This window comes from Ctenocephalides felis, unplaced genomic scaffold (assembly GCF_003426905.1).
Source record: "Ctenocephalides felis isolate EL2017-DRISC unplaced genomic scaffold, ASM342690v1 CF-g0.4_SCAFFOLD_01886, whole genome shotgun sequence".
Lineage (NCBI taxonomy): Eukaryota > Metazoa > Arthropoda > Insecta > Siphonaptera > Pulicidae > Ctenocephalides > Ctenocephalides felis.
This window is the reverse complement of record NW_020538040.1, coordinates 69,047,498-69,072,183: the sequence shown is the minus strand read 5'-3', so window position 1 is coordinate 69,072,183 and position 24,686 is coordinate 69,047,498. Positions and strand designations below refer to the sequence as shown.

Genomic DNA, 24,686 nt, shown 5'->3' with positions numbered 1-24,686 from the left:
AGAAATTAAGATCCTAAAGGTTGTAGAAGAATTGAGAGAATAGTAAAATATTTATTACAGCATTTAACCTTTAAAATTTTAGCATTTAGCTATTAAATGTTAGTCTTTATTGAGAAGTTTAATTATGAAAAAAATCAAAATCTATCTAGTGCAAAAATATGGTGCATTAAATTATAAAACGTTTTTTCTGAGTCTGAAATTTCAAATTAAAACCTCACATTTACAACATAAAATTGATTTATTTATATTTTTATACATTTTTGTTTTCATAGAGAAAAACGAGCATGTCCACATTGTCAGGTCGAAGGCAATTTCTGCGGTTTGTGATTATATTTCCAGCTGTGGAAAAAACCCTTTCAGATGGTGTCGAAGTGGCTGGTATAGCTAAGTATTTTTTGGCTATCATGGATAGTTTTTTGTATTTGTTTTCATTACGGCGCCACCATTCAAATACGCAGTCTTTTTTACTTATTGGTTTTTCAGTATGTATATCAATTTCTGATTTTGTAATAGTAGGCATAGCATCGTCTCTTTCCTCATCGAAAAATACATCTAAATAGTATCTTTCTATGTCTGAAGATTCTTCTTCAATCGTAATTTGTGATGTCTCTTCCATACGCCTTAACAACACTATTGCCTTTTGTTTTACGTTATGAGGAACTTCATCTTTGTATCTGGGATCTAATATGCTTGCCATATCGAAAACTGTTAAATTTCCATCGTCAACATTATAGAGAAATCTATCCATTATTTCAGTTCTTATTAGTTTTTTAAACTTTTTTATATGGATAGATTCCTCTTCATTAATTCTCTCTGAACATCTTCTCATTAACGAAGACATCAATGGTTTTGCTGTTGACAATGTTACAGCCTTTTCGGATGACAATAAGCTGGTACTCATTTCAAATGGTCTTAAGATTGTGACCAGCATTACTATTATCCCCCATTCCTGCTCAGTTATTTCAAGTGACACAGCTGTCCTAATGTTCGTCACAGAGCGATCATTGAGGACAGCTGAAATTGCTGGCCGTTGTTCTACCAGTCTTTCAAGCATGTGGTAAGTGCTGTTCCACCTAGTAATGTTCTTATTTATTAGCTTATGTATTGGAAGTTGTAGTTGATCTTGCTTCTGTTTCAAATTATAATAGGCTAAGCTAGAATGATGGAAATGACTTACTACATTTCCAGCTTTCTTCACAACATCATGAACATTACCGACTGAAAGGGCTCTATTGATGCACAGCTGTAGGGTATGTGCAAAGCAGGGTATGCTATCACCAAACAAGTTCCTGTTCTTCGAAACAGCCCCTGTAATGTTTGCAGCATTGTCATGAACAACAGCAGATTTTTATCTTTAATATTCCAAACTCCCAATAGTTCAGTCAATTTATTTTTTAAATTCTCTGAAGTGTGTTCTCTGAAATTTCGACAGTGGATAATGTAACATTGTTGTACTGCCATGTACTGTCTATTACATGACCAGTAATAGTCATATATGAATTTGATGATCTTGATGTCCACATATCAGTTGTGATTGCCACATTTTTAGCTTCAGACAACAATTTCTTGACTTCGCTGGTCTTGTTGTCGTATAATAATTTCACACGACTCAGCACAGTACCTCTTGAAGGAATTTTGTAAGTCGGTTCGAGAAATTTCATAAATTTCTGAAATCCTTTACGTTCCACAAAGCTTAGTGGTAGCATATCTGTGGAAATCATTTCAGCAAGTAAGCATGTAATTTTCGCTCCTTTCTTCTTCCAAATACTTGCTGCTTCGAAATGCTCCAGTGATTTTGGTCTGTGTCAATGAAGATGTTTGAGAATCAGCTGAAGTGATGCTCATATCTTCAGAGTCACTCAGGATCTCTACCTCTTCTTCAACGTTCATTGAAAATCTAAAACAGTGAAATATTTTTATTCACTATTTCATTATTCATGTGTATATGTGTATTGTGTATATAATGATAAAAAATTCTAAAGATTAAGTTGAACAATCAATAGGGCCAATAATGGACTATTATAAAATAATTTGATATTTAAGTTTCATAAGCTTGTTTCATTTTTTTCAATGAAAAGTAATATTAATATTATTAGAGCGATACTTCTAATATTTGTAATATTTAAGTTAAAAATATATTTTTACACACTATTATTTGCAGACGCCCATTACTGTCGTCAAATTCTGTTCTATTATACGTCAGCTTATTTATTATTTAATTACTATTTATTTATTTATTACTAAATTATATCATTAACATGAATTTAGCAAGTAGGATTTTCTGGTGAAAACGTAAACTTCTTCGAGAAATTGCGTTGTGCTATTTATTATAAAAGTATTGGCGGCACTATAAAAGTTTCAGAAACAGAGCAATTTATGCATTTTACATTAGTTATTCAAAACTATATAGTATATGTACTTATATAGTTCGGAATATCTATAGTTATTCAGAACTATATAAGTATAGTGTTGGATAACTAATATAAAATGCAAAATCTCTCTGTTTCTGAAACCTCTATACTTAATGTTTAGTACTACTTATATTAATAACTATAGTCATACCAACTATGGGTTTTAAAACAATTTGTGAAAAATTTAATATTTCTATTTAGTATTGAAAAGTAACACATGTAATGAAAAATCAAATACAAAAAGGGCTGTAATTGGCACTGTGTCTGAAAATATGTTATGCAAAAACAGTATAAGCTGATATTAATAAAATTGTGTTTCAAATTAGATTTTATAAAACTTTTACACTTGATTGTCACAAAAGGATTCAATTAGTAAATGAATATTGATGGAATATTAAAATCTGATAAATTATTTACCTTTGACGCTTTCTAGAAGTTGAAGAAGTTCCGGAAGAGCTTTTCTCGATATCGAAAACACTATGAATAGTTTTCAAATGTTTACGAATTGAGCTAGTACTTCCTCCAACGCACTTCAATTGTTTTTTGCAAAACTTGCATTCTGCGGTATCAACCGATATTTTTTTAAAATAACACCAAACTGAACTTTGTTGATTCATCATTATAATTTGTTGTCGGTACAAAAAGATTAATAAATTTAAATAATCACAAAAGATTAATTGAAAATAAATGCTTTACTTTAACTTTAAAAGTTTCAAAATTAGAAGTATAATTATAAATATATTTCTAAAATGAACTTTAATAATAGCCAATTGCGTGTATTTTCTTCAAACGTCTGTAAGAAACTGATCCTTGAAGCACTTGAGACAAATCTTTCATTTAGGAATTCTAAAGACATCCAAGAATTACTCGGGGGTTGTGGTAGGTAAAGAAAATTTGAAACAAAATGCACAAAAAATCTATACCGTAATATTTAAGTGTGACTTTAACTGAAAACATATTACGAAATTAAAATCATATTTAAACTTTTTAAAAACTGTTGCTTCATTAAAATCAGCAAAATAATCATAATTAGAGCTATTATAGTAATAATACGATTTGTTATTAAATTAAAATTATAACTAATTAATATTATAAAATTAAAATTATTAAAGAAATATAATAAATTTAATTATCTTATTAAAATAATGTAAACATGCGAAAGGTTGTACATTTTGCTTCTATTACCCAAAATTTTATTTAAATATAGGTGAACTTTATACTCAAAACGGGAAAAACGAACATCTCGGTACGCCGCTTTGTAAGAGTCAACCATTTTTTTATACGAAAATATTTGGTAAAAAAACTAGATACATATATTAATGTATTGTTTTTTGAGATACGAGCCTTCAAGGCGCGGTTCGTTTGCTTCAATATACGAACAAAATTCGTGATACGCGCCGCCAAAGAAGCGATGCCGCTAGCAAGACCGCCAGATTCTGTAAATTTATAAGAGTGTGAATGAAGCAGATTCATTTAATAGGATTTTTGTATATGAAGTTGCATAAAAATATTAGTGTCAATTGTTTATAGTCAAAAATTTCAATTAATTAATATTAATTGTTTCATTATTCTTGTTTGTCAGATACAACAATTCACACCCATTGTGATTATTTATGTTAATGTAAAAAGTAGCGTTCGATCTCTTTTGCTTCTTATGCCGTTAAAAAATATTTACTTGTATAATCACGATTTTTTATGAGATAGTATATTTATAGAATCATGATTAGATAGTTTATTCAAACGCAAGAACTAATATAATAATAATTAAGTTATTTTTATTTAGTAACTTGCTATATTTTTGGATAATATATATATTTGATCTTAGAAATAAATGTTTCAATCCATTTTATTAATAAAAAAACACACTGTCCTGGAACGAATTAATGGCATTTCAATGTATTTGTATAGAGAAAATTGCATCGAGATATGATATACGATTCGAAATGCGAGTGTGGGTACGGAACGAATTAAGCTCGTAAGGCGGGATATCACTGTATATAATATAAATATATATATATATATATATATAAATATATATATATTTATATATATATATCAACATCAAATTAAAAAATTTACCATATATATAAATATATATGTATAATTAATCATACATTTCAACATCAAATTTAAACACTTTCAACATATTTATATATATATATTCACTGTATATATTTACATATAAATTAATTTATACAAATTGTTAGTAATAATTAAAAATTAAAAATAATTAAACAACTGCAGCATAATGAAAAACTTACTTAAAAAATAATATATTCTAAAAACTTACAAAATAAACATAACTTTAATTACTTTGAAGCATATTTTCAGTTTCTTTAGTTTTTAGTTTCTCAATTAAAGTTTTCGATATCCATAGCAAGAGGCGGTTTCTTTTGATCAGGAGAATTTACAAAACTGGCTGCATATAGTATTAAAAAATATTTATTAAAAGTATTACAACAAAACGCCTTAGTTTAATTGAAATAAATAGTCTATTTCATAAAAAGTAAGTTAATTTCTAAATTGTTAACTTCATAGAAATATAAAAATTTCATACTATGCCAACACATACATATATTTATTTTGTTACCCAAGCTCTTCCCATTATGTAATTCGACTCTTGCACCGAACATTGTGAAAGTGGACCTTATGATCATAATATTAGTAAATGTACTAATACATATATATCTAAAGATTTCAAAGCAGAAGCGTACTTTTAGAGCAAGGGCGAGCAACCTTTTTCATCCACGGGCCAATTTCAATTTTAAAATTTCATGGCGGGCCGCACGGGTTTAATATATATACTAGCTGACCCGGCGAACTATTTTTAGAAAATCATTAGTATAAAAAATGGCTAGCTAATTCTGAATGTACAAATATGTAGTATATAAATGAAAGGGGCAGCTAACACAAAAAACATTGATAATTTACCCAATGCAACGCTAAAATACTAACATCCATATTTGTATTATGTTATGCTATGCTCTTCTTTCATATCCAAAACAATTGTAGTTTGTCATTTGGGTCATATACTTCTTTAAGCATTGCATTACTATTAGGCTAACGAATTTTGGTATCAAAAAGGACATCGCCATATACACGCTTTAAATTCTTCAGGAATTCTTTAAATTTACCATAATTCAACCCTCGCGACTTCATAAGATTTACTTATTTAATTATTTTAAATTTGGAAATGCGTTATTGCTATGTTCTCGGACAAGTTCTCGATTTTTCTTGCAATATTGTTAAACTGACAAAAAAATTAGCCTTTACAGACGTATTTGATAAATTATCTGGAAAAATAATCTCTAGTTTAGAAACGCTTGGCGGGCCGCAGAAAAACACCCGGCGGGCCGCATGCGGCCCGCGGGCCGCGGGTTGCTCTTACTTGTTTTAGAGTACGCCTTTTCTGCGTAGTCGGGTGTTCTATTGAAAATTGTTGGTGGTCTTTCTAAAAACAAGTGTCAAAGTATGATTTGGAGAAGTCACTAAAATTAATATTTATGGGCTAAAGACATAAGAATACATATAACAATGTTTAATTTTCAGAAGTAAAAAGCTATATATTTCAAAATATTTCATACTAAAATATTCAACTATTATAAAATGTTATTATAATAACAGTAAAATTCTATATATTTTAAAATATTTCATGCTAAAATATTCAACAATTATAAAATGTTATTATAATAACATTTTATAATTGTTGAATATTTTAGTATGAAATATTTTAAAATGTATAGCTTTTTACTGTTAATATAATAATTTTATAATAACTGTTATTATAAAATGTTATTATAATAACATTTTATAATTGTTGAATATTTTAGTATGAAATATTTTAAAATGTATAGCTTTTTACTGTTAATATAATAATTTTATAATAACTGTTATTATAAAATGTTATTATAATCATTCATATAAACAAATATTTGTTTCAGAGACCGTATATCAATTTAATGAATTCAAATTTTTCTTCATATGGATCAATCGAGAATAAATCAAGCAAATTTCATAAAAATTCGGGAAACAAGTATCAATTTAAAATTTTCATCAAAACAATTATTAAAAATTAAACAATCGACAGGATGAGTGTAATGAAATAATATGAATATTTGTTCGTAATATATAAAGACTCTTTCAATCGTCGCATCTGTTTGATAAGTCGCGTATTGTTTTATACGTTTTATTGAAATCATTTCCAAAATTAATTTTTTTTAAATATTTTTCGGATTTGTATTGCTCGATCGGAGTGGAAAATATGTTTTTTTTTATTTTGTAGAATCGGTGTGGAATAAATTAAAATACTATTTTGCAAAATCTACTTTCCGAAATTATTAATCATATGTTATAATATATCTACTTATATTTTTAACTTTGTGTTTTATATAGTTCCATGCATAGACATATTAGATATAGGCAATACGAATACAATATTAGCTGCAGTTATATCGAAAATAATTAAATATGTAAAAATAAATTTGCGCTTGACAAAATATTGTCGATAATTATCTTTTGAATTTTTAAATTGTTGCCTACACGCACACACATCTGCTTCGCCTGTGTACAAAAAATTCTTCGCACGTGGCACGCGTTTCGTGCCGCTGTTCAACGCTTGTTCTGTCTCTTTCAAGCATTAGCAGAAGCGCCGCTCTCTCTTTCTGCCCAAATACAAATAGCCGCCTTTTAGGGCGGCCTAGAGGCGGTCAAATCAAAAAATGAAAAATTTAAGGCGGCCATACACGAAAAGCGGCCATAACAAAAAGCGGTCGCATTGAAAGTCCACTGAATTAAAAGGCGGCCAAATTGAAAGTCCGCTGAATTCATCCGCAGTATTGAAACTCCGCTGAGTTAAAAGACGACCGTAGTCAAAATCAGCCGAAGGCGGCCGTATTAAAAGCGAAATCGTATTAAAAAGCGGCTTTTGAAAGCTTTGTTTCCAAATTATTAATAAGTGTATAAAGTAAAAGTATAAACTTGGTGTAAGGTGTAACTTTGCCTTAAAGCAAGCTGCATGAATTTTTGAACACGTGTAAATAATCTACTTAACTATAAACAAAATATTAATTTATGAGTGCATTGCAATGTGAAAAACTGTCGCAGATTATTCAATTTTGTACAAATTTTCTAAACATGTTAGTTATTTTTTATAAATGGTTTCAAAATTAAATATTATTGGACAAGAAAAAAACGTGTAGTATGTTCATTAAGAACAGGATCCAAAATCGCCAAAAAAATTTGTTAATCAATAACTGAGAAACGACTCGACGGATCATTGACAAAAACTAATCAGCACGATTCTCAAATAGTACCTTTGTAATGGTTTTTGGATTTTCAAAATCGATTCACAAATTTAGACTATAACGTGGACGAAAAATTTGTCACTTTTGATAATCCTAAAGAAACGGCTCGGCCGATCTTGAAGCAAGAGTAACCAGCACGAGTGCTTATTGAATTTGATCGATTTTTCAAATAAGATTGCGCATTTAAAAAAAAAACGTCGACTAAAGATGAAATTTTGCTTCACGTAAAAAAGTGCTGCTAATTTTTTCAAACTGTGATAATATTTTGAAAATTAAAACGACTTGTAAGGTCGAAATATTTAGTTATATTTGAGATCATGATCTCTATCGCCAAATATCATCGTAAAAATATATTAATATGAATATTTAACAATTAAATACCAAGAAACGATGCGTCCGAGATCTCTTAAAACTAATCAGCACGATTTCCAAATGATATCTTTCAGTTTCTGAATGTTTAAAAACAATGCAGGATTTTTGGCTAAAACATGTACAAAAATTTATAGACTTTTCTGTTGATTAGAAACGGTTTGGCCGATTGTTGCACAAAACTGACAGACGGTAGTCGTTATCTAGTTACACCAAATGACTTTTAAATTTTAAATCGGCTCATATACATACTTTTTTTTACAAATTTGGTCTCGAACGATTCAGAATGACTAGAAACGTAGAGAAAACATAAAAATTACAAGTCGAGAACATATTTGATATTTTCCTATTATGTTATTTTCCGTACCCAGGCACGGCTCTGTGTACAATTGCATATGAGTTAAGTGTACATATTCGGTTAACTTTATATTCGGTTATTAACCAAAATTAATAAATTGACTTAAACGATTAATTACGAAGAAAATACCCGTCCAATCTTTGCCAAAACTAATCAGTACATTCCCAAATTTTTCGAATGGTTTTTAAATATTCAAAATATATTTAGATGATTTTTAAGAAAAAGTTGAACGAACAATTATGCACTTTTCTGATAATTCTCATGATTCTACGTTCGGCGGACCAGCTCAGTTTGTGAGAAAGTGAAAGGTAAACTAGTAGTGCATGGTATCGTGCCTTAAGGCAAATTGCTGGAACATCCCGTTCCTAAAATTAATTAAAAAAAAAAATAATTTTGAAAAACAGATTTTTGAGAAGGTAAAACTTTTGAAAAAAAAACACCTTTTTTAAAGATTAGATTTAATAAGTATTTTGCACTTTGTTCAAATTAATCGCGATACGTTAGCTGCGCAGAAACAAAATATCTAAGCGTGTGAGCGCCGCGTCGCAGTCAAACGGATAAACATTGGTACGGAACCCATAGATATTTGTCCAAAACACAATTTGTTCCTATTATTTATAAAATATCCGATAATTTGATGTGCATATGTCTAATGATCATTTCGTCCGCCAAATGACTTTTCTTTTACTTTCTTTTATTGGATCACCGAAAGCGCTAGACCTGCCTTTTTAAAAATTTTCAGATTTTAGTACGGTATTAGAAGTCCTGCTTAAGGCAAAATGACACTTACGGCAAATGTTGTCTCTAACAATACAGAACGACTTATTAGCATAATAATATCTAGTCAGATTTTCTGGCTGAAACAAAGTACTCCTTCGCGTAAGTAATAATAGGTTAACTTCTTAATCCGATTAAGTTAATTAATTTTAAATCGAAATTAAGTTTTGAAATGAAAATAAATAATGTCTTGAGTTATTACATTTGAATATTTGAAATGTTGTGTTAAAATTAATTAGAATTGGAAAAAACAATATAGGATATAAAAATGAAATATTGTTGGTGACTAAATGCAACAAAAAAAAAAATGGAACCGTTGACGGTTCCCAAAATTTGGGAACCGGTTCCAGAACCGGTTCCAGAACCGGAACCGCGCTGGACCCGGTTCCGGTTCACAGCTCTAATTGATGCCAACAAATTCAGATTTATTAATGGAATTATTAAACGTGCCTTTATTCTATGCGTTCTGAGGAACACATACATAATTACCTCTTTTAATAAATTTTCAATTTTATACACGTCATATTAATGTGAACCCCATTGAAAAAGTTATTAAAACCGCTAAAAAGTCAAAAATATTCTTTTGTCTTATATCTGAATGTTGCAGGATCTCTGGATCGTTTAATTACCCACTACTTGATATATGTATATTTTTTATTTTTATTTATTTATTTCCATTAAATTATGGGTTTCCGGCCAAAATATGCGCATTCTCAAAATACTAATAGCATTCACATCAATTATTTATAAGATTCAGTTATTCGCTTGGCACACTCGAAATCTGTTGACAAATTTGAAAAGTTAATATTTTTTTACTTACATCCGTACCGATATATTAAAATAAACGATATTCAAATATTGCAGTTTAATTCAAAAATTAAGTAGACGTTAGAAGTTCAAACAATCAAAATAAAATTAAGATTAAAAAAAAACACATTTTTTTGTTTCCATCCAATTACAACTGCCGAGAAGAGCATTCAGCAATTATTATGAAAGTGTAGAATAATATTTTAAAATAGTACCATTGGTAGTCATCTTAAGTTTGTAAAATATATAGAGAAAATAATTATAAATCTAAATTGTAAATTAACTATGCTAAATCTAATGGGTTTAATCTTCTTAATCTCTTAATAGTATTTCGAGAGAGCATGTTTACGCAAGTTCATTGGGATGGTTTTCCAGTCTTGTCTTGTATTTGGAAGCGAATTTTCTGATTTCTTGTAAAAATGAACTCAAAATAAATTGAATAAAAGTTATTATTATTATTACTTGCTTTCCCAGGGCGAGTGATTTTCACAAAAAGTATTTTCATATTCAAGTATGATTTATTGTAAAATAAAATAAAAAATTATAAAACTGTGTTCATAAAATCTGATACATTGAAAATAGTATTTTAATTATTATTTGTGTGAGGATACTCGAAACATCCATTTAGAGCCATTCGGTGTGCACAGCGCTTCAAATATTTCTAATAGAATTTTTTTCATTTATTATATCATAAATATTTTAGTCTTTCCCGTATCTTAGTAGTTAGAACTTTGGCCTTCCACTCAGAAGGTTCGATATCCACCTCGGACAGACTTAATATAGATGGAAATATGTTTGTAAGTTATAAATTGCGTCTAGTCGGCGTTGCTGCACCAAATTAAAAAGAAGAATCTGTATTTGAGAAATTTTTAAAATAAAACATAAAAAATAGAGAGAGAGCAACCATTGGGTTGCAGTCAAAAAACAAACTGATAGTGTTTGCAGAGAATAGGTCCTTTGCGAGTCCATTTGGATGGTTCTCCAATCTTGACTTGTATTTCGCTGCGAATCTACTAATTTCTTCTGCTATAGTGTGTATGTTGCAGTCCTGATGGACAAGCCAATTAGGAACATATCTGGGTGCCTCTAGTATTTTTCTGAGGACCTTGTTCAGAGATCTCTGTAAGATGTTTGTATTGGATCGACTTGCACTACCCCAGAAAGAAAGGCAGTAAGTTTCAAGACCACTTTGTATATAAGAAGTTTGTTGTAAGTAGATAGTTAGGCTTGGGACCCAACAGCCAGTATAGCTTTTTGAAATTTACTTCAAGCTGGAATGGTTTGTTTATGATGTGATTTTTCCATGTGTCTTCTGTCCAAATGAAAACCAAGGTATTTTACTTGTTCAACCTGAGTTAATTGAACCCCATTTAAGTTGATTGTGACGGGCATGTTGTTTATTTCTAGTCTCCTAAATTTGTGCCAAATTTCAAATAAATCTAGGTGTTGTTGCAGAGTTTTAGAAGCGGCTGTATAAAAAACAGATTTATTAATTATTTAAATTCCGTCCATAAGAAATATATACGATCGTATAGTAGTTTTTCCATTATTTGTAATATAATTTAATATAATTTTATATAATTTAACAATAATAGTCAACCTACATTATATGCAGTCACATAGATAAACTATGGATGTTAAGAAAGTCAAGGATGATAATATAACTAGTACAGTGTGACATTTTTCTTAAGCTATATGGCTGAAACTGGTCTAAAAATTTCAAATGATTAAGTTTAAAAAATATTTGTTTCGAAAAAATTATGATTATCATTTGTAATTACAGAATTCTTTATTATATACAACCATCATTAAAGTAATTGTAGTAATAAAATAGTATTTTATATGCATTTTTGGTCATTGTATTGTCAAATTAGTTACAGCGCCTTAAAATTTTAATTTGTATTGGAAAATAAATAAATACTCTATTGCTATCATATTATAGATTAATCAATTTTTATTATTATTTTTATTTTTTCATTTACATATAAATCTCAATCTTTCTATAGATAGACATTGGCTTGGAAATTAACAGTGGCATTTTCTAGAAGGAAAACCCAAGGGTTTGCCTTGCATTTTTGTACTACATTCTAATTCAAATTTTATCTTATTTTACAAAAATGAATAAACTATAAAATACGCATGAAGTTACAAAAACACAGGAATGCTTCACATACACATGGAATTAAATATATAAAAATTCAATAGGTATTACTTTGGTCATGCATATAAGAAATGCAACATGATATTTATTTACTTATATTATTTGTAATCAAATAGTAAAAACAACAGCACTCCAACTTTACAATATGTTTTACTTACTAAATTTTAAAAAGTTGAAGTCAACGGATATAAATAATTCAATAAGAGTCATTGTGATGCATTTCATCTAATGACCACTCGTTTGCTTTGATCAGCAGTTTAGTTTTTAACAACGCAAATGTTGATATTAACGAAGTTGTTTGAACCAGTTTCAACTGTTTAGCAAACATCACCTATAGTTGATTTTTCATTGGTATGAAAAATAATCAAAACTAACGATAAGAGTTCTGTAAGCTGTTATGCAGAGACTTCTCCTCTACTACGTAGTTATTTATTTATTTATTTTATTTACAATAATTAAATAGCAATCATAAAATAAATTTCTATAAGCTATTGTGCTGATTATTAGAACTCCAGTAACAGTACTGGAGTTCTACATATATGACATGATGGAGATCACCCCAGTGGGATACTTCATTTTAATGCATTGGTCCAAGGGATGCTTCTTCTTCAATCTTCTAATATGTGAGGCATGACGGGAATTAATGTGGGGTTATTGTGGTTGATGATCTTGTCGTGATGAATTCCGCTTCTGTTTTTCACTACCTCCTGGACAGTATCGATTCTTAGATCGTTATGTAGTATTTGGTTGCTGACATACCAAGGTGCATTTGCAATACACCTTAAAAAATTTTATTGTTTCCTTTGGATAGAAATTTTTGATTTACTAGCGCAACGTGGTTATTTAGAAGGCGGTCCAATGATTGTCCTTTATTATTTGTGATCTATGATCACTTGGGGTGTTGACGAGAGCTCATTAACCCTAGAATGGTATTGTGCTTAACAAGTGATTTTTTATCCGTCTTTTGTTATTGTATACTTTGTGATAATCAAAGGTTATTTCAGAAAATACAAAACTCTGGTTTAGTAACAAATAGTCGCTTTATTTTTTCAAAATGTCCATAACAAACGTACCAATACCATTCATTCTTTTCTGTAGGTACGCCTCGGAGGCATGCAGATACCGTTCTGGGGTTAACCGTGTCGCTTTGTTTCGCAAAAATCTTACCGATCCATCCAATTATTTTTGATAATCATGCGAATCAAATATTTTTGAATCATTAAAATCGGTTAGGCTCTCCGTGGCCTAGTGGTTAGAGCTGTTTTCTTCCAACTCGGGCAGTCTGATGTCAAGCAATAGTGACATCGGTTTCTACTTAGAAATATACACAGCAATATGTTTCCAAGTTAAAATTGTTCTTACCTGGCATTGCTGCAGCCAATAAAGAAATTCTTATAATAAAATATATGAAAGAGAGACAGGTCAACCGTTAGGTTGCCTTCTAAAGAGCCACGTTATTAAGAAGTCACAAGCTCATAAGAGTATTAAGTTCTCTTAATATAAATATAAAATTATGAAGAGACTTATGTGGCGACCATAGCTCATTTGGTACCGTGTTCGACTCACACGACAGGGAATTGCATCGAATCCTGTCATTGACTTAGAATTTATGAAAAAATATATATGTAGTTAATTCAAAATTAATTAGAATTAAATTTGTTAAGTAGAATGGCTGAGTTGTATTAAGAGTAAAAGATGAATGAAGAATAAAATGGAAGGTAGAAAAGAACTAGAAACTCCGAATGAAAGCAAAAATTGAGGAAAGAGAATGAAAATGTCAAATTGAAGAAAAGTAATTGAAAGAAATTGAAGAACAAAAATTAAGAAGAATATATAATTGGGTATAGATTATATAGATTGAATATATTATAAGACTAGGTGGTATTGGTATTTTTCCTTGAGGCAAGTTACATAAACTTCCCTATATGTGTAAATAACTGACTTAATCGGTTTAATATAATAAGTGATTAAAAGTATTCCGAGTGGATTTATTACACATAATTGAAAATGAACGATCACTTTGACACGGGGTATTTTCTAAAAGCAATAATTTTTATAATTGAACCAGTTTCCGTGGGACTTAAGTTTAGTATGTTCATTAAGTACTCTATCGTTATACCAAGTAAACCATTTAATTTTAATTTAACAAACATCAAAAAACGTCAATTTTCTCAAACTTTGATGAATTTTTAAAATTAAACTGCTCTAGATACAAAGCTTGTCTAAGTCGTCATCCAAACGAATTAGCGTGTGACCTGCTCAAGCCTTTACCACCAAAGCGTCTCAAAAAAAGAATCTGCAATGATTTACTACATCAAAATACATAATATCTAAGAGGTGCTATCGTAAGATAGAGATCCTTCTCACGCTGTCAAATAATATATACATGTAAAGTAGCTGAATGTACTGTGTCAACAGTAAATTACAAGAAAACGGCTCAGTAGATTTTCACCTAAAACTAATCAGTATTATTCCCAACTAATATCTTTCGAACAGTTTTTGATTTTTTAAAATCGATTCGGTAGTATGAGCTTAAATGTGGACGAAAGGTTTACCACTTTTTTCCAAATTACAAAGAAACGGCTTGGCAGATCATCGCACAAAACTGACAAACGATAGTCCTCATTGAGATACATCAAATGGTTTTTAAATTTCTGATATCGGTTCAGGCGTTTTTGAGAAAACGTTGATTTATGGCAAAAAATCTGTTCACACACACACACACGCACATACTATTTCCTAATTTTGTCTCATTCGATTCAGAATGGCTTGAAACGTCGAGAAAACATAAAATTAGCGAATCGGATTCTTTTATGAAAATATAAACTTCTCCTTCGGGAAGTTAAAAATAGTACGATATAGAATATAAATGAATAAAATGTTGTAGGTAGCTAAATGCTCAGAGTAAGCGAGGCCAAATAAAATTTAAAAAAAAATGGTATTTTTCCCCGAAAAAGTGACAAATTTTAGCATGCAACATCAGAAAATTCGAAACGCAGATATCAAAAAATTATAATTATTCGATTTTTGTAATGTACACTATAAAAAGTTAATAATTAATTAAAATAAATTATCTATTAAAAACTTTCAGAAAAGTTAAATTTAAATACAAACAATGTGATAAAAATTAAGTGAACGCATTTGAAGATTGATTTAGAACTATCCTGAATTAAGAGACGAGATTTTCGTACATAGTGAAATATGCAAAATGAACCTATAAACTCATATATACTCGTATAGAAAAATATATTTATATTTATATGCACAAGTGAGAGCGCATGTAAACGAATATTTATAAACGTGAACAGCATTGAAGTAGTGCGTCACCATGTACAAGACAGACCCTGAGCGTTTATTATTTGTTGACTTTGAAAATGCGCGGGTCAATAACCTAACACCAGCGATCACGTTTTGCTTGTATTATAATGACCGTCTGTGAACGTACCTGCAAGAATGTATTTATGTTTACACGAACGCTAAATTATTGTTATATGTAACACATCGACATATACCCAACACACACACACACATATATATTATATATAACTAACAACCACCTGCATGCACTATTTATTTATTAGGTATTTCAAATTTTCGTTTCGAGACTCGGTTTATCTCATCATATTGCAGCAATAATTTTATATTTGACTCATTACCCGTAGGTCGAACGGGTAATGAAAGAAGTAGGTGTGAGTGACATTTTTTCTTAAGACAATTTGCGAAAACTTCCCGACATGTTTAAATAATCGACATGAACAATACGAATTGAGATTTAGCTACATTTAGAATTGTAACGATAAATTTTGAAATTTTGTCACGACTCATTATTGTAAATTTTAATGATCCATAATATATTAGGATGCTCTTTAAGTCCATATGAACAATGATTACGCATAATTTCTAACTAATATATTTCGATCAGTTTTTAAACTTTTCAAATCTAGTCAGGATTTTTGGCTCAAACATGCACGAAAATTCTTGCACTTTTCTGCTAATTTTGAAGAATCGGCTCTACCGATCATCGCAAAAACTAAAGAAAAAACTAATCGACGCGATTCCTTATTGTGTTTTCATCATATGGTTTTTTAAATTCTAGAAACCGGTGGAGCCTTTTTTGAGAACCCCAACCTATGGTTCAATTTTGTCTCTCTCACACATATCCAATTTCGATGCCAGATGCTTCAGAATTTCTTGAAATGTCGAGGAAACATAAAAATAGCAAGTCGGATTTTCTGGCAAAAACATATAATTGTCCTTTAAAATGTTAATAATATAAACGCATAGTGTAAAATGCTAAATGCTATATCGAGGCCATACATACTGGATTGATAAGCATTGTATTTATCTATATACTTAATAAATTTATATATTGAATATATTTTAAAAAAAATTGAACGCAATTTACTAAAAATACATTTTGAATTGTTAAATTAATTATTGGTTATTATCAATAACATATCGAGTATTGCATTTGTTTACTGAATAATTTCAATTTTCGGAATGATTATAAGAGTCAATAGATAAGAGAACAATCGGTAATCCAAACCTATTAAGTTGATAGACTCACAAACTTGTTATCTGTCTCCTTATAATAATTATTTGTCTGGAAACGTATAAATGCATATACACATATGAATACGATTAATAATCTGCATGTAATGAGCAATACGCCGGTTTTATAAAATCTACAATTATTTATTTTATTAACTAAACATGGCGTATATTTTATGTCGAATCCCCAGTTTGTAATCGATAACTGCTATTTAATATACTTTAGTTTTAAAATCTCCAACCTGAGAGAGAGATCACCTGTTTTTTTCTCATATTTGCTCTCTAAGTCACTTGTAATTATCTGTTGGTATTATAAACCACAAATGATAATTTACATTTTAAATTTTTATAGTAAGGAAATCTGAACAAACTGATCGTATACTATACTCTAAAATAAGTCAATTTATTAACTCCCATAGGGTAAATCGCAAAAAAAACGAAAATTATTTTTTTTTTCATATCGTTTCGGGTTTTCTGAACATTTTGGCATACCTTAGATGATGTTTAGGTTAGAAAAATTGATGTGTGTGCGTGTGTGTGTGTGTTCGTATACAAATTTTCGTCGACGATTTCGCGAACACGATTAACCGATTTGAATAATTCAAAAAACCTTCGATTTCTACTGATAACGAGACGTGCTGATTAGTTTTTGGCAAAGGCAGGTCTAGCGGTTTCGAAGATACGGATCAAAAAGTGGAAAAATGGAATTTCACTTTTTGAGATAACGGAGCGTCCGATTTGAAGAATTCAAGAGTACAAATTTTGTGTACATTTATATGGGTTCCGTATAAAATATTTACGCGTTAGACGATTACGCGGCGCTTACGCGCTTTGATATTTCGACTCCAAATCAGCTATGCAGGACGATTGCTTAAAAAAATTATCAAAATTTTCAAAATACAAACAAAACAAAGTATTGAAAAAATAAAAATTTCAAAATTGCTTAAAAATCTATTTTTTTCATAGTTTTGCAAAATTTTTTTCAATAATTTTGTTTTCGGGACAGGAAGTTACAGTAACGACACCATGCACCACTAGTTTTATCAATTATCAATCATACCTTGTCTAATAATATCTTATGTATATATTCATTTTTGAATTTGCTTTACTGTTGAAAAAATAATTTATAATTAGTATATTACTTTGAATACTACTGGATATAAAATGTCAATTAAATGTGTGTATTTCATGCTTATAATTTCCAGACAATTTTTCTGTCATTCCAGACAGTTTGATTATATCTGATTGTTAGTTCACATATTTGGACTTGCTTCTAGATTGCGGGCTCGTTCTAGATTATTTATCAGTTTGCGCGTTTTTTATTCTTATCATTTCGATAATCATATTCTTTGAACTCATTATATATAATATATATATATATATATATATATATATATATATATATATATATATAATACCATGTCTGTGACCTGTTGGCGGTTAAATCTGCAATAAAAATATTTTGATGAAATTCGTAGATGAACGAGTTGATGAAGGTTCGATAGCCTTGGTTTACTTTAGAATGGAACCTTCTCTCATACATTTATACATGTCTCATACATCCAGGTGGTACAAAAATATTTGTGTTGATTAAAACTGGAACAGTCTTATGAGACTTTTTTATTTCTCCTATTAATTACAATAAAGACATTCAGTAATTTTGGGGATATATAGATATATATGAGACAAAATAGTGGAGTAAAAATAAAAGAAAAATTGAACATAAACACAAAATAAACAGAATATTAGAATAAAACTAATAAATCGAAAGAAAACAAAAAACGTGAATAAATTTTATAATAAATAAAACGATGGCGTGTTGATGAGCATGCCCGATTGCTTCAGACCGCGAACATGCGTTCTATATGGTGAGGGAGGAGGTCACAGGTTCATTTCTGGTTGAGGCAGCACTCGGATGGTTGGATTGTATGAAATTTGTATCAGTAATCAGTTTCAGTTAGAATTTTGAATTCATGTTTTTCGTAAAAATTCTTTTTCACGTCTTTGAATTATACTTATATTGTAGATGAGAAACTTATTATTAAAAGATAATAGGATTTTCTCCAAATAATCCAATAAATTACTTCTTTAATCGATTTTGCTTTCTGGGCCTATCTATGTGAAATCTCCAATTTAATTTTGAATCGATTTCTATATTTGAATATTATAAACAGTTTTGTAGTGATGAATTATTGAGTTGTTGAAAAAAACAGATGGACTATTAACCTATTTCAGAGAAAGTATAATATGATATGATTGGTCTTTATTAATTTTAATATTTAATTTCATTCGAATAGATTTGACATATTTACTTATTTTTATAAAGGAATTCTGAATGCCAAACCTTGTCGACAGTCACACTAACATTTAAAAACACTGCCAAGCTATACTAATTTCTGAAACCGAATTGATGACGTAGTATCCATATTTCGTCATTATGATTTTTTTTTTTAAATTCTTTTGATATTTTATATTAACATAACCGAATCGACTCGGTTCCTGCCGTGTACATGACTTTAGTTATACGTATCATAAATTTGATTTTTAAAATGAGTCTTTACACGTTGCCACTTATTTTTTGGAAGAATCTTTGCGAAAATCTGCTTGACTCATGGGAACTATTTTAGGCAAAAGTAAAAACGGGTTGATTAAATAATGTCAATATTAAAAAATGTAATTGCTATCCGACAATTTTTCAACGTGGATCAGCAAAAGTTTTTATTAAAATCATTTGCGGCTATTTGTTTGCAATTATGACGTAAGTCATGATTCATACATGTTTCACAGCGGAATAGTTTATTAAACAAACTATTTTTGTTTGGTGTATTTTAATAGAGTTAACAATTTATGAATGCATTTCGTAGCAGAAAACGTAGAGTATATTTCGTGCAAACTGGAAGTTATGATTTGGATTGTAAGTCCAATGGCATCCCTGATCCTAAGCTCCGTTAGTCTTAGCAATATTGTGATTCATAAATATTGAAGTATTTCATAGATAAATTGTAATGTATTACAGCATTTTGAATACGACACAGCACAGAAAAACGACTATATGAGCAACATTTTACTCGTATTTTTTATAATTTCATATAACACTCAACCGTTTTCCATTACCACCTGAACTAGAGTAATTGAACTTAAATTAATTTTATTTTCTTACAGACTAAAAAAAACAATCCAAATCATATTAAGAGGCCAATGAATGCATTCATGGTGTGGTCACAAATCGAGCGCAGAAAAATTTGCGAACAAACACCAGACATGCATAATGCAGAGATTTCGAAGCAACTAGGTCGACAGTGGAAATTGTTAGACGACGAAGCACGTCAGCCATTTATTGAAGAAGCAGAGCGCCTTCGCCAACTGCACATAAAAGAGTATCCCGGATACAAGTATCGACCTAAAAAAAAAACTATCAAAAAATCTTCAAAGACTGAAGAACAGATCAAAAGGACAAAAAAGTCCTTACTTCAACGTGTACTGAGCAATGATACAAATAATAATAAAAGTAGCAAACGTTTAAGGAAACGCTATAATGTAAAGTCTGTTTCTGCCAATGTCTCCGAATCGACTGGCAGCAGTATATCCTTATCATCTCTCGTCCTTGCTCAAGTGCCTTATAGTCCCACATGTGATACACCAGATCCCTTAGAAAATGCGTCGTTTTATGATGACTTGTGTCACAACCAAAGTTTTTCTACCGAAAGTGATAGTTTAAAAAGTGAACACATGAACGATGGCCATATACTGCTCCCATTTGATGATACAAGTAATTCTACAAAATGCTATGATATAACCAGTTTTTCTTATTTAGAAGCTTTAGATGATCTCTTATCTTCTTCCACTGATCTCTTGCATGACATTGATTTACCAGTAGTACTTGAAGACACTGAAATTGCGACTGTAAATACAGGATCGCATCTACAATTCTCGTTTACAGGAGATCTGACAAGTACTCTCGGTTTAAGCGCTTGTTTTGATTCTCATGATTACTAGAATCTTAAGGATTACTAAAATGATAATTATTATTTAGTTACTTATTAATAATTGGCACATTGTACATATTCGTTTATATATTTATATCAAATTTTATATACGTAATACATTTATACATATATATATATATATATATATATATATATATATATATATAATACATTTTGTTTGATTGTTGGATGATTGAAAATTATCTATATTGAAAGTCTTTTTTAGTGATAATTGTCTTTATATTTTAGACTTGAAAAAGGCAAAGATACCATAAGTTGTCTTTCGGTATTGTTGTCTTTACACACATGTAGTTTTAATTATTTACCATAGTTTGGTATATATATATATATATATATATATATATATATATATATATATATGTATAATTTAGCGGCACAATCATTTCAGGATGTTTTTATACCAAGTAATATAATATATTTTTTTAGTCAATAAAAATTCAATAAGCTTAAAAAAATAATTTCTACTTAGAAGATATTTTAAAGAAGAATTCTAATATGGATTATGCAATTCACTGAAAATTTATGTAACTCAATGTGATAATGCGTTGTTTTTGACAATATATTCTATTTCATTAAATGTTTCAGAATGCTGACATCCTGCAACGTTATTTTGCTTTTGCAAATGTTTTTGTTCAACTGTGATAATATATTTCAAAACTGCTTTGATATTTATTAATATTAACTCAGGACAATACTAATAGTAGATCTGTCGACCAGGTACTTACAGAAGAAAGTTAAACTTTTTCATTAGTAATTCATATTTTATTAAAAGTTGCGGTATAATGTGTATATTCTTTGCATACTATGAAAAAACTCTTTACATGCATATTTAGTTTTTACCGAACTAACAATATAACGTGTAGTGCTTTTGTGATTTGGTTTTTCGTCATTATTTTAACCATAATTTAAGACCATATTACATTATATTATAAAAAATATGTGACACTTATTATTCATTATAAAAACCACTTTAAGCGTGAATTTTAAGAGCCATAAATATTGAAATATTCCACGGAAGAAGTCATGCAATGTAAAGCAAAGTGAAATTATAAGTTTTTGCTGAAAATATATTATTGCATAAAGTTAAACCAGCGAAAAAGTCTTTTTAACCTGGATTTACAAAGTAAGTGAGAAACTTATATCACTGCATCAACATAAAAGTTACTAGCAATGATAAAACTTATGATTTAATTATTCAAAATTTGTATCATTGTTTATAAGAAAATATTCATTCAGCTATTTCGATTTCAACCGATAAAATGATTTGCATGATTGGGGCTTGGACGGCGAAACACAATGCATATGCAGTATTGAGATTTGAAGAATCTTATGCTAACTCTTATTAGATTTAGGAGTGTTACATATATAACATATCGAGAAATGATTCGAATTTCATTTTACATTAAATATGGAAATGTTTTGAAATGATTGATTCATATAATACACAGATTTTATATATTAGCAATAATATAAGTATACAAATATATATTTGTAATAAATTTTCTATTTAGAAATTTAAGATTAATATTCTTAACTCTTGATATTATACATGCCAACACTTTTCAGTGAAATTAAGTAAAAGATAAAACTCAGCAAATGTGATATCAATATGTAATAATTTGTGTTTAGTGTGTGTCACACCATAAATATTACTTTTATAATAAATGAATTTTATTATGATCTAATTTATTCTTGAGTTCAAGAATTTTAATATAAAATTATTGATTTAGATGAAACATGTTCTGATCTACTTTTCTTCAATGAAATTATATTTCAATTTCATACATGGGATACAAAATATATACATTTTACAGTTTTTATCGCTTCTTTTTGCCTTTATGTAAGACAGCTGTCATTTTGGGCAAAGGTAACTTTAATACTAAAGCACTTTTGCCATCAATCTTCGACTGTGAAACTCCAATTGCATTAGCTATATCACCAATTTTCTTTCCGCCTACTCTAAGGCTTTTTGCAATGTCTTCTACCATCACTATGTGGCCACATACCATCAATGATAACACAATTATATATGCCATTGCTTTATCCCGCATACTGTTCGGTCGCGTTCTAAACAAAAGTTTTAATTAGTTTTTGTATTATTCATAATTTCATTTAGGTGTATTTAAAGACATATACCTTCCTGAGGCAGATAGCATTGAAAATGTATCTAAAATATGCCTACTAACAGCTGCAGAATGAGGGCAAGGACAATAATTTTTCTTTGTTAATGATCTATAGTTTTCAGTAAAGAATTTAATTAGAGAATCTAGATATAGCAGCAAACAACAATCTAAATTTTTTGTAGAAACATCCGAATTTTTCAATTTTATCAACTTTTCTTCCACAAAATCTGTAAAACTAAAAACAAATGACGTGTTAAAAATTAAAGAATGCTGAGAAATATCAATAATCCTATTATATAAACCTATTCTTTTCAATTTCACTATTTAGGAATTCATCAGCTACAGAGCTTAATGTATTAATTATCTCTAATTCCACGAGTTCGTCTAAGACATACACTTGATCAATTGTAGTTGCATCTCTATGAATAGGAGGAAACAAATTTTGTAACGAATCACTTACAGTTGGAACTTTCAGGTCATTGTCATCAACAACAGTGGCTGCAATAAATCAGGTATATTATAATATGTTTTGTTTTACTTCATAGTAACATGCAATGTTACAAATTTTAAACTAATCTTACTCTGAATTGTTTTTTCTAATTGTTCTTTAATTTCGTCTACATTTACAGCCATGTGCTCTTTTAATTCAGTTCTTCGTTTAGTTCTTTTTGATCCAAAAGTCTTATTGAGTAATGAGAGCATTTCTTTTTTAGATTTATGTTGAAGTTGCATATCAAGTGAATCTTTCAAAACAGGCACAAGATTACATTTATTCATTTCTATTAACCGCACCTATTTTCATAAAAAAATAATGATATTAACAACACATTCTCCAATATGGATTTTAAATGTACATGACATGAAGGGGAGACGATAAACTGCAATAAATATTCATTTCAAATAACCTTGTTGGTCTTCTTATTTTTGATGGCCATCATGGTCACCGTGTTTTGAAAATGTTCCACAATACCCTTGTACATAATATTATTTGATTCAGTTACAACATAATCATCGCCACTAGAAGCATCCATGAGTAGCTGACAGTGTAAATTCTGGGACAAGTTCGTTGATAGTGACCCATTCTCAAAATTTACTAAAATTTTAAATAAATTAATACTAGAAATTTAACAACAGATTTTTCCCAATTTACAATTTGTTGCCATATCAGATTTAAATCGCTTACCTAAAATAGGCAACGCTCCATCCTTTTTGGTAATTATTTCTGAAAAGCGGCTCATCTTGTGTTCAAAGCAAAATTTAAAAATGTACTCAAAATAGATGCTTTATATGATCAACAAAACATAACACAAATTAAATAATATATTTATTTACATATTATTACTAACATCGATTTCGATTTGACGCGATATAACATGTGCCATGGAAGTGTGAGGCTGTCATATTTGTTATTATATGACAGGAGGACCATGAGGACGAGAAAGAAAAAAATCTCATACTCTAACCTCAAAAGTTTGAGCGGACATCTGGAATTTACAGACAGTTTTCATTTGCTTTGGCTGGTTTATTTGAGAGGTTAATATCCATAGATAAATAAGCATAATGTTATGATGTTAATATCTATTTTTTTCAAGATTTTGAATTGACAGCTGAGGAGCTGAGATGGATGAGATCATAGATAAGTAAACATGGATGAGATGTCATGGGCCATAGATAAAAAATGTTGGCCCTGACCAAAATTTAAATATATTGGAGAATATAATGGAGGACTGACGATAAATGTAAAACTAAAAAGATTATTTGATTTAGATATTCGAAACATCATAAAATATTATTGCTTAACCAAAAACTCATATGTCAA

The 24,686-nt window shown here is 29.4% G+C and overlaps 2 protein-coding genes across 3 annotated transcripts in view; one reads left to right on the top strand and one right to left on the bottom strand.

Moving 5' to 3' along the window:
• Positions 1 to 20,785, top strand: part of LOC113377220 (putative transcription factor SOX-14) — a 40,914-nt gene extending 20,129 nt beyond the window's left edge. For both annotated transcript variants that reach the window (XM_026617456.1, XM_026617455.1), the window contains exon 3: positions 19,900 to 20,785. In XM_026617456.1, coding sequence (XP_026473241.1) covers positions 19,900 to 20,733 — 834 coding nt within the window. In that variant the 3' untranslated portion in view covers positions 20,734 to 20,785. The remainder of the gene's footprint in view (positions 1 to 19,899) is intronic.
• Positions 20,786 to 22,499: 1,714 nt separating this feature from the next.
• Positions 22,500 to 24,356, bottom strand: LOC113377873. Its single transcript, XM_026618313.1, has 6 exons — positions 24,051 to 24,356; positions 23,773 to 23,960; positions 23,449 to 23,659; positions 23,170 to 23,365; positions 22,881 to 23,102; positions 22,500 to 22,811 (listed from the first exon to the last, which is right to left on the bottom strand). Exons 1-6 carry the CDS (start codon positions 24,103 to 24,105, stop codon positions 22,562 to 22,564), a joined length of 1,122 nt encoding a protein of 373 aa, XP_026474098.1. The 5' UTR covers positions 24,106 to 24,356; the 3' UTR covers positions 22,500 to 22,561.
• Positions 24,357 to 24,686: the final 330 nt, after the last annotated feature.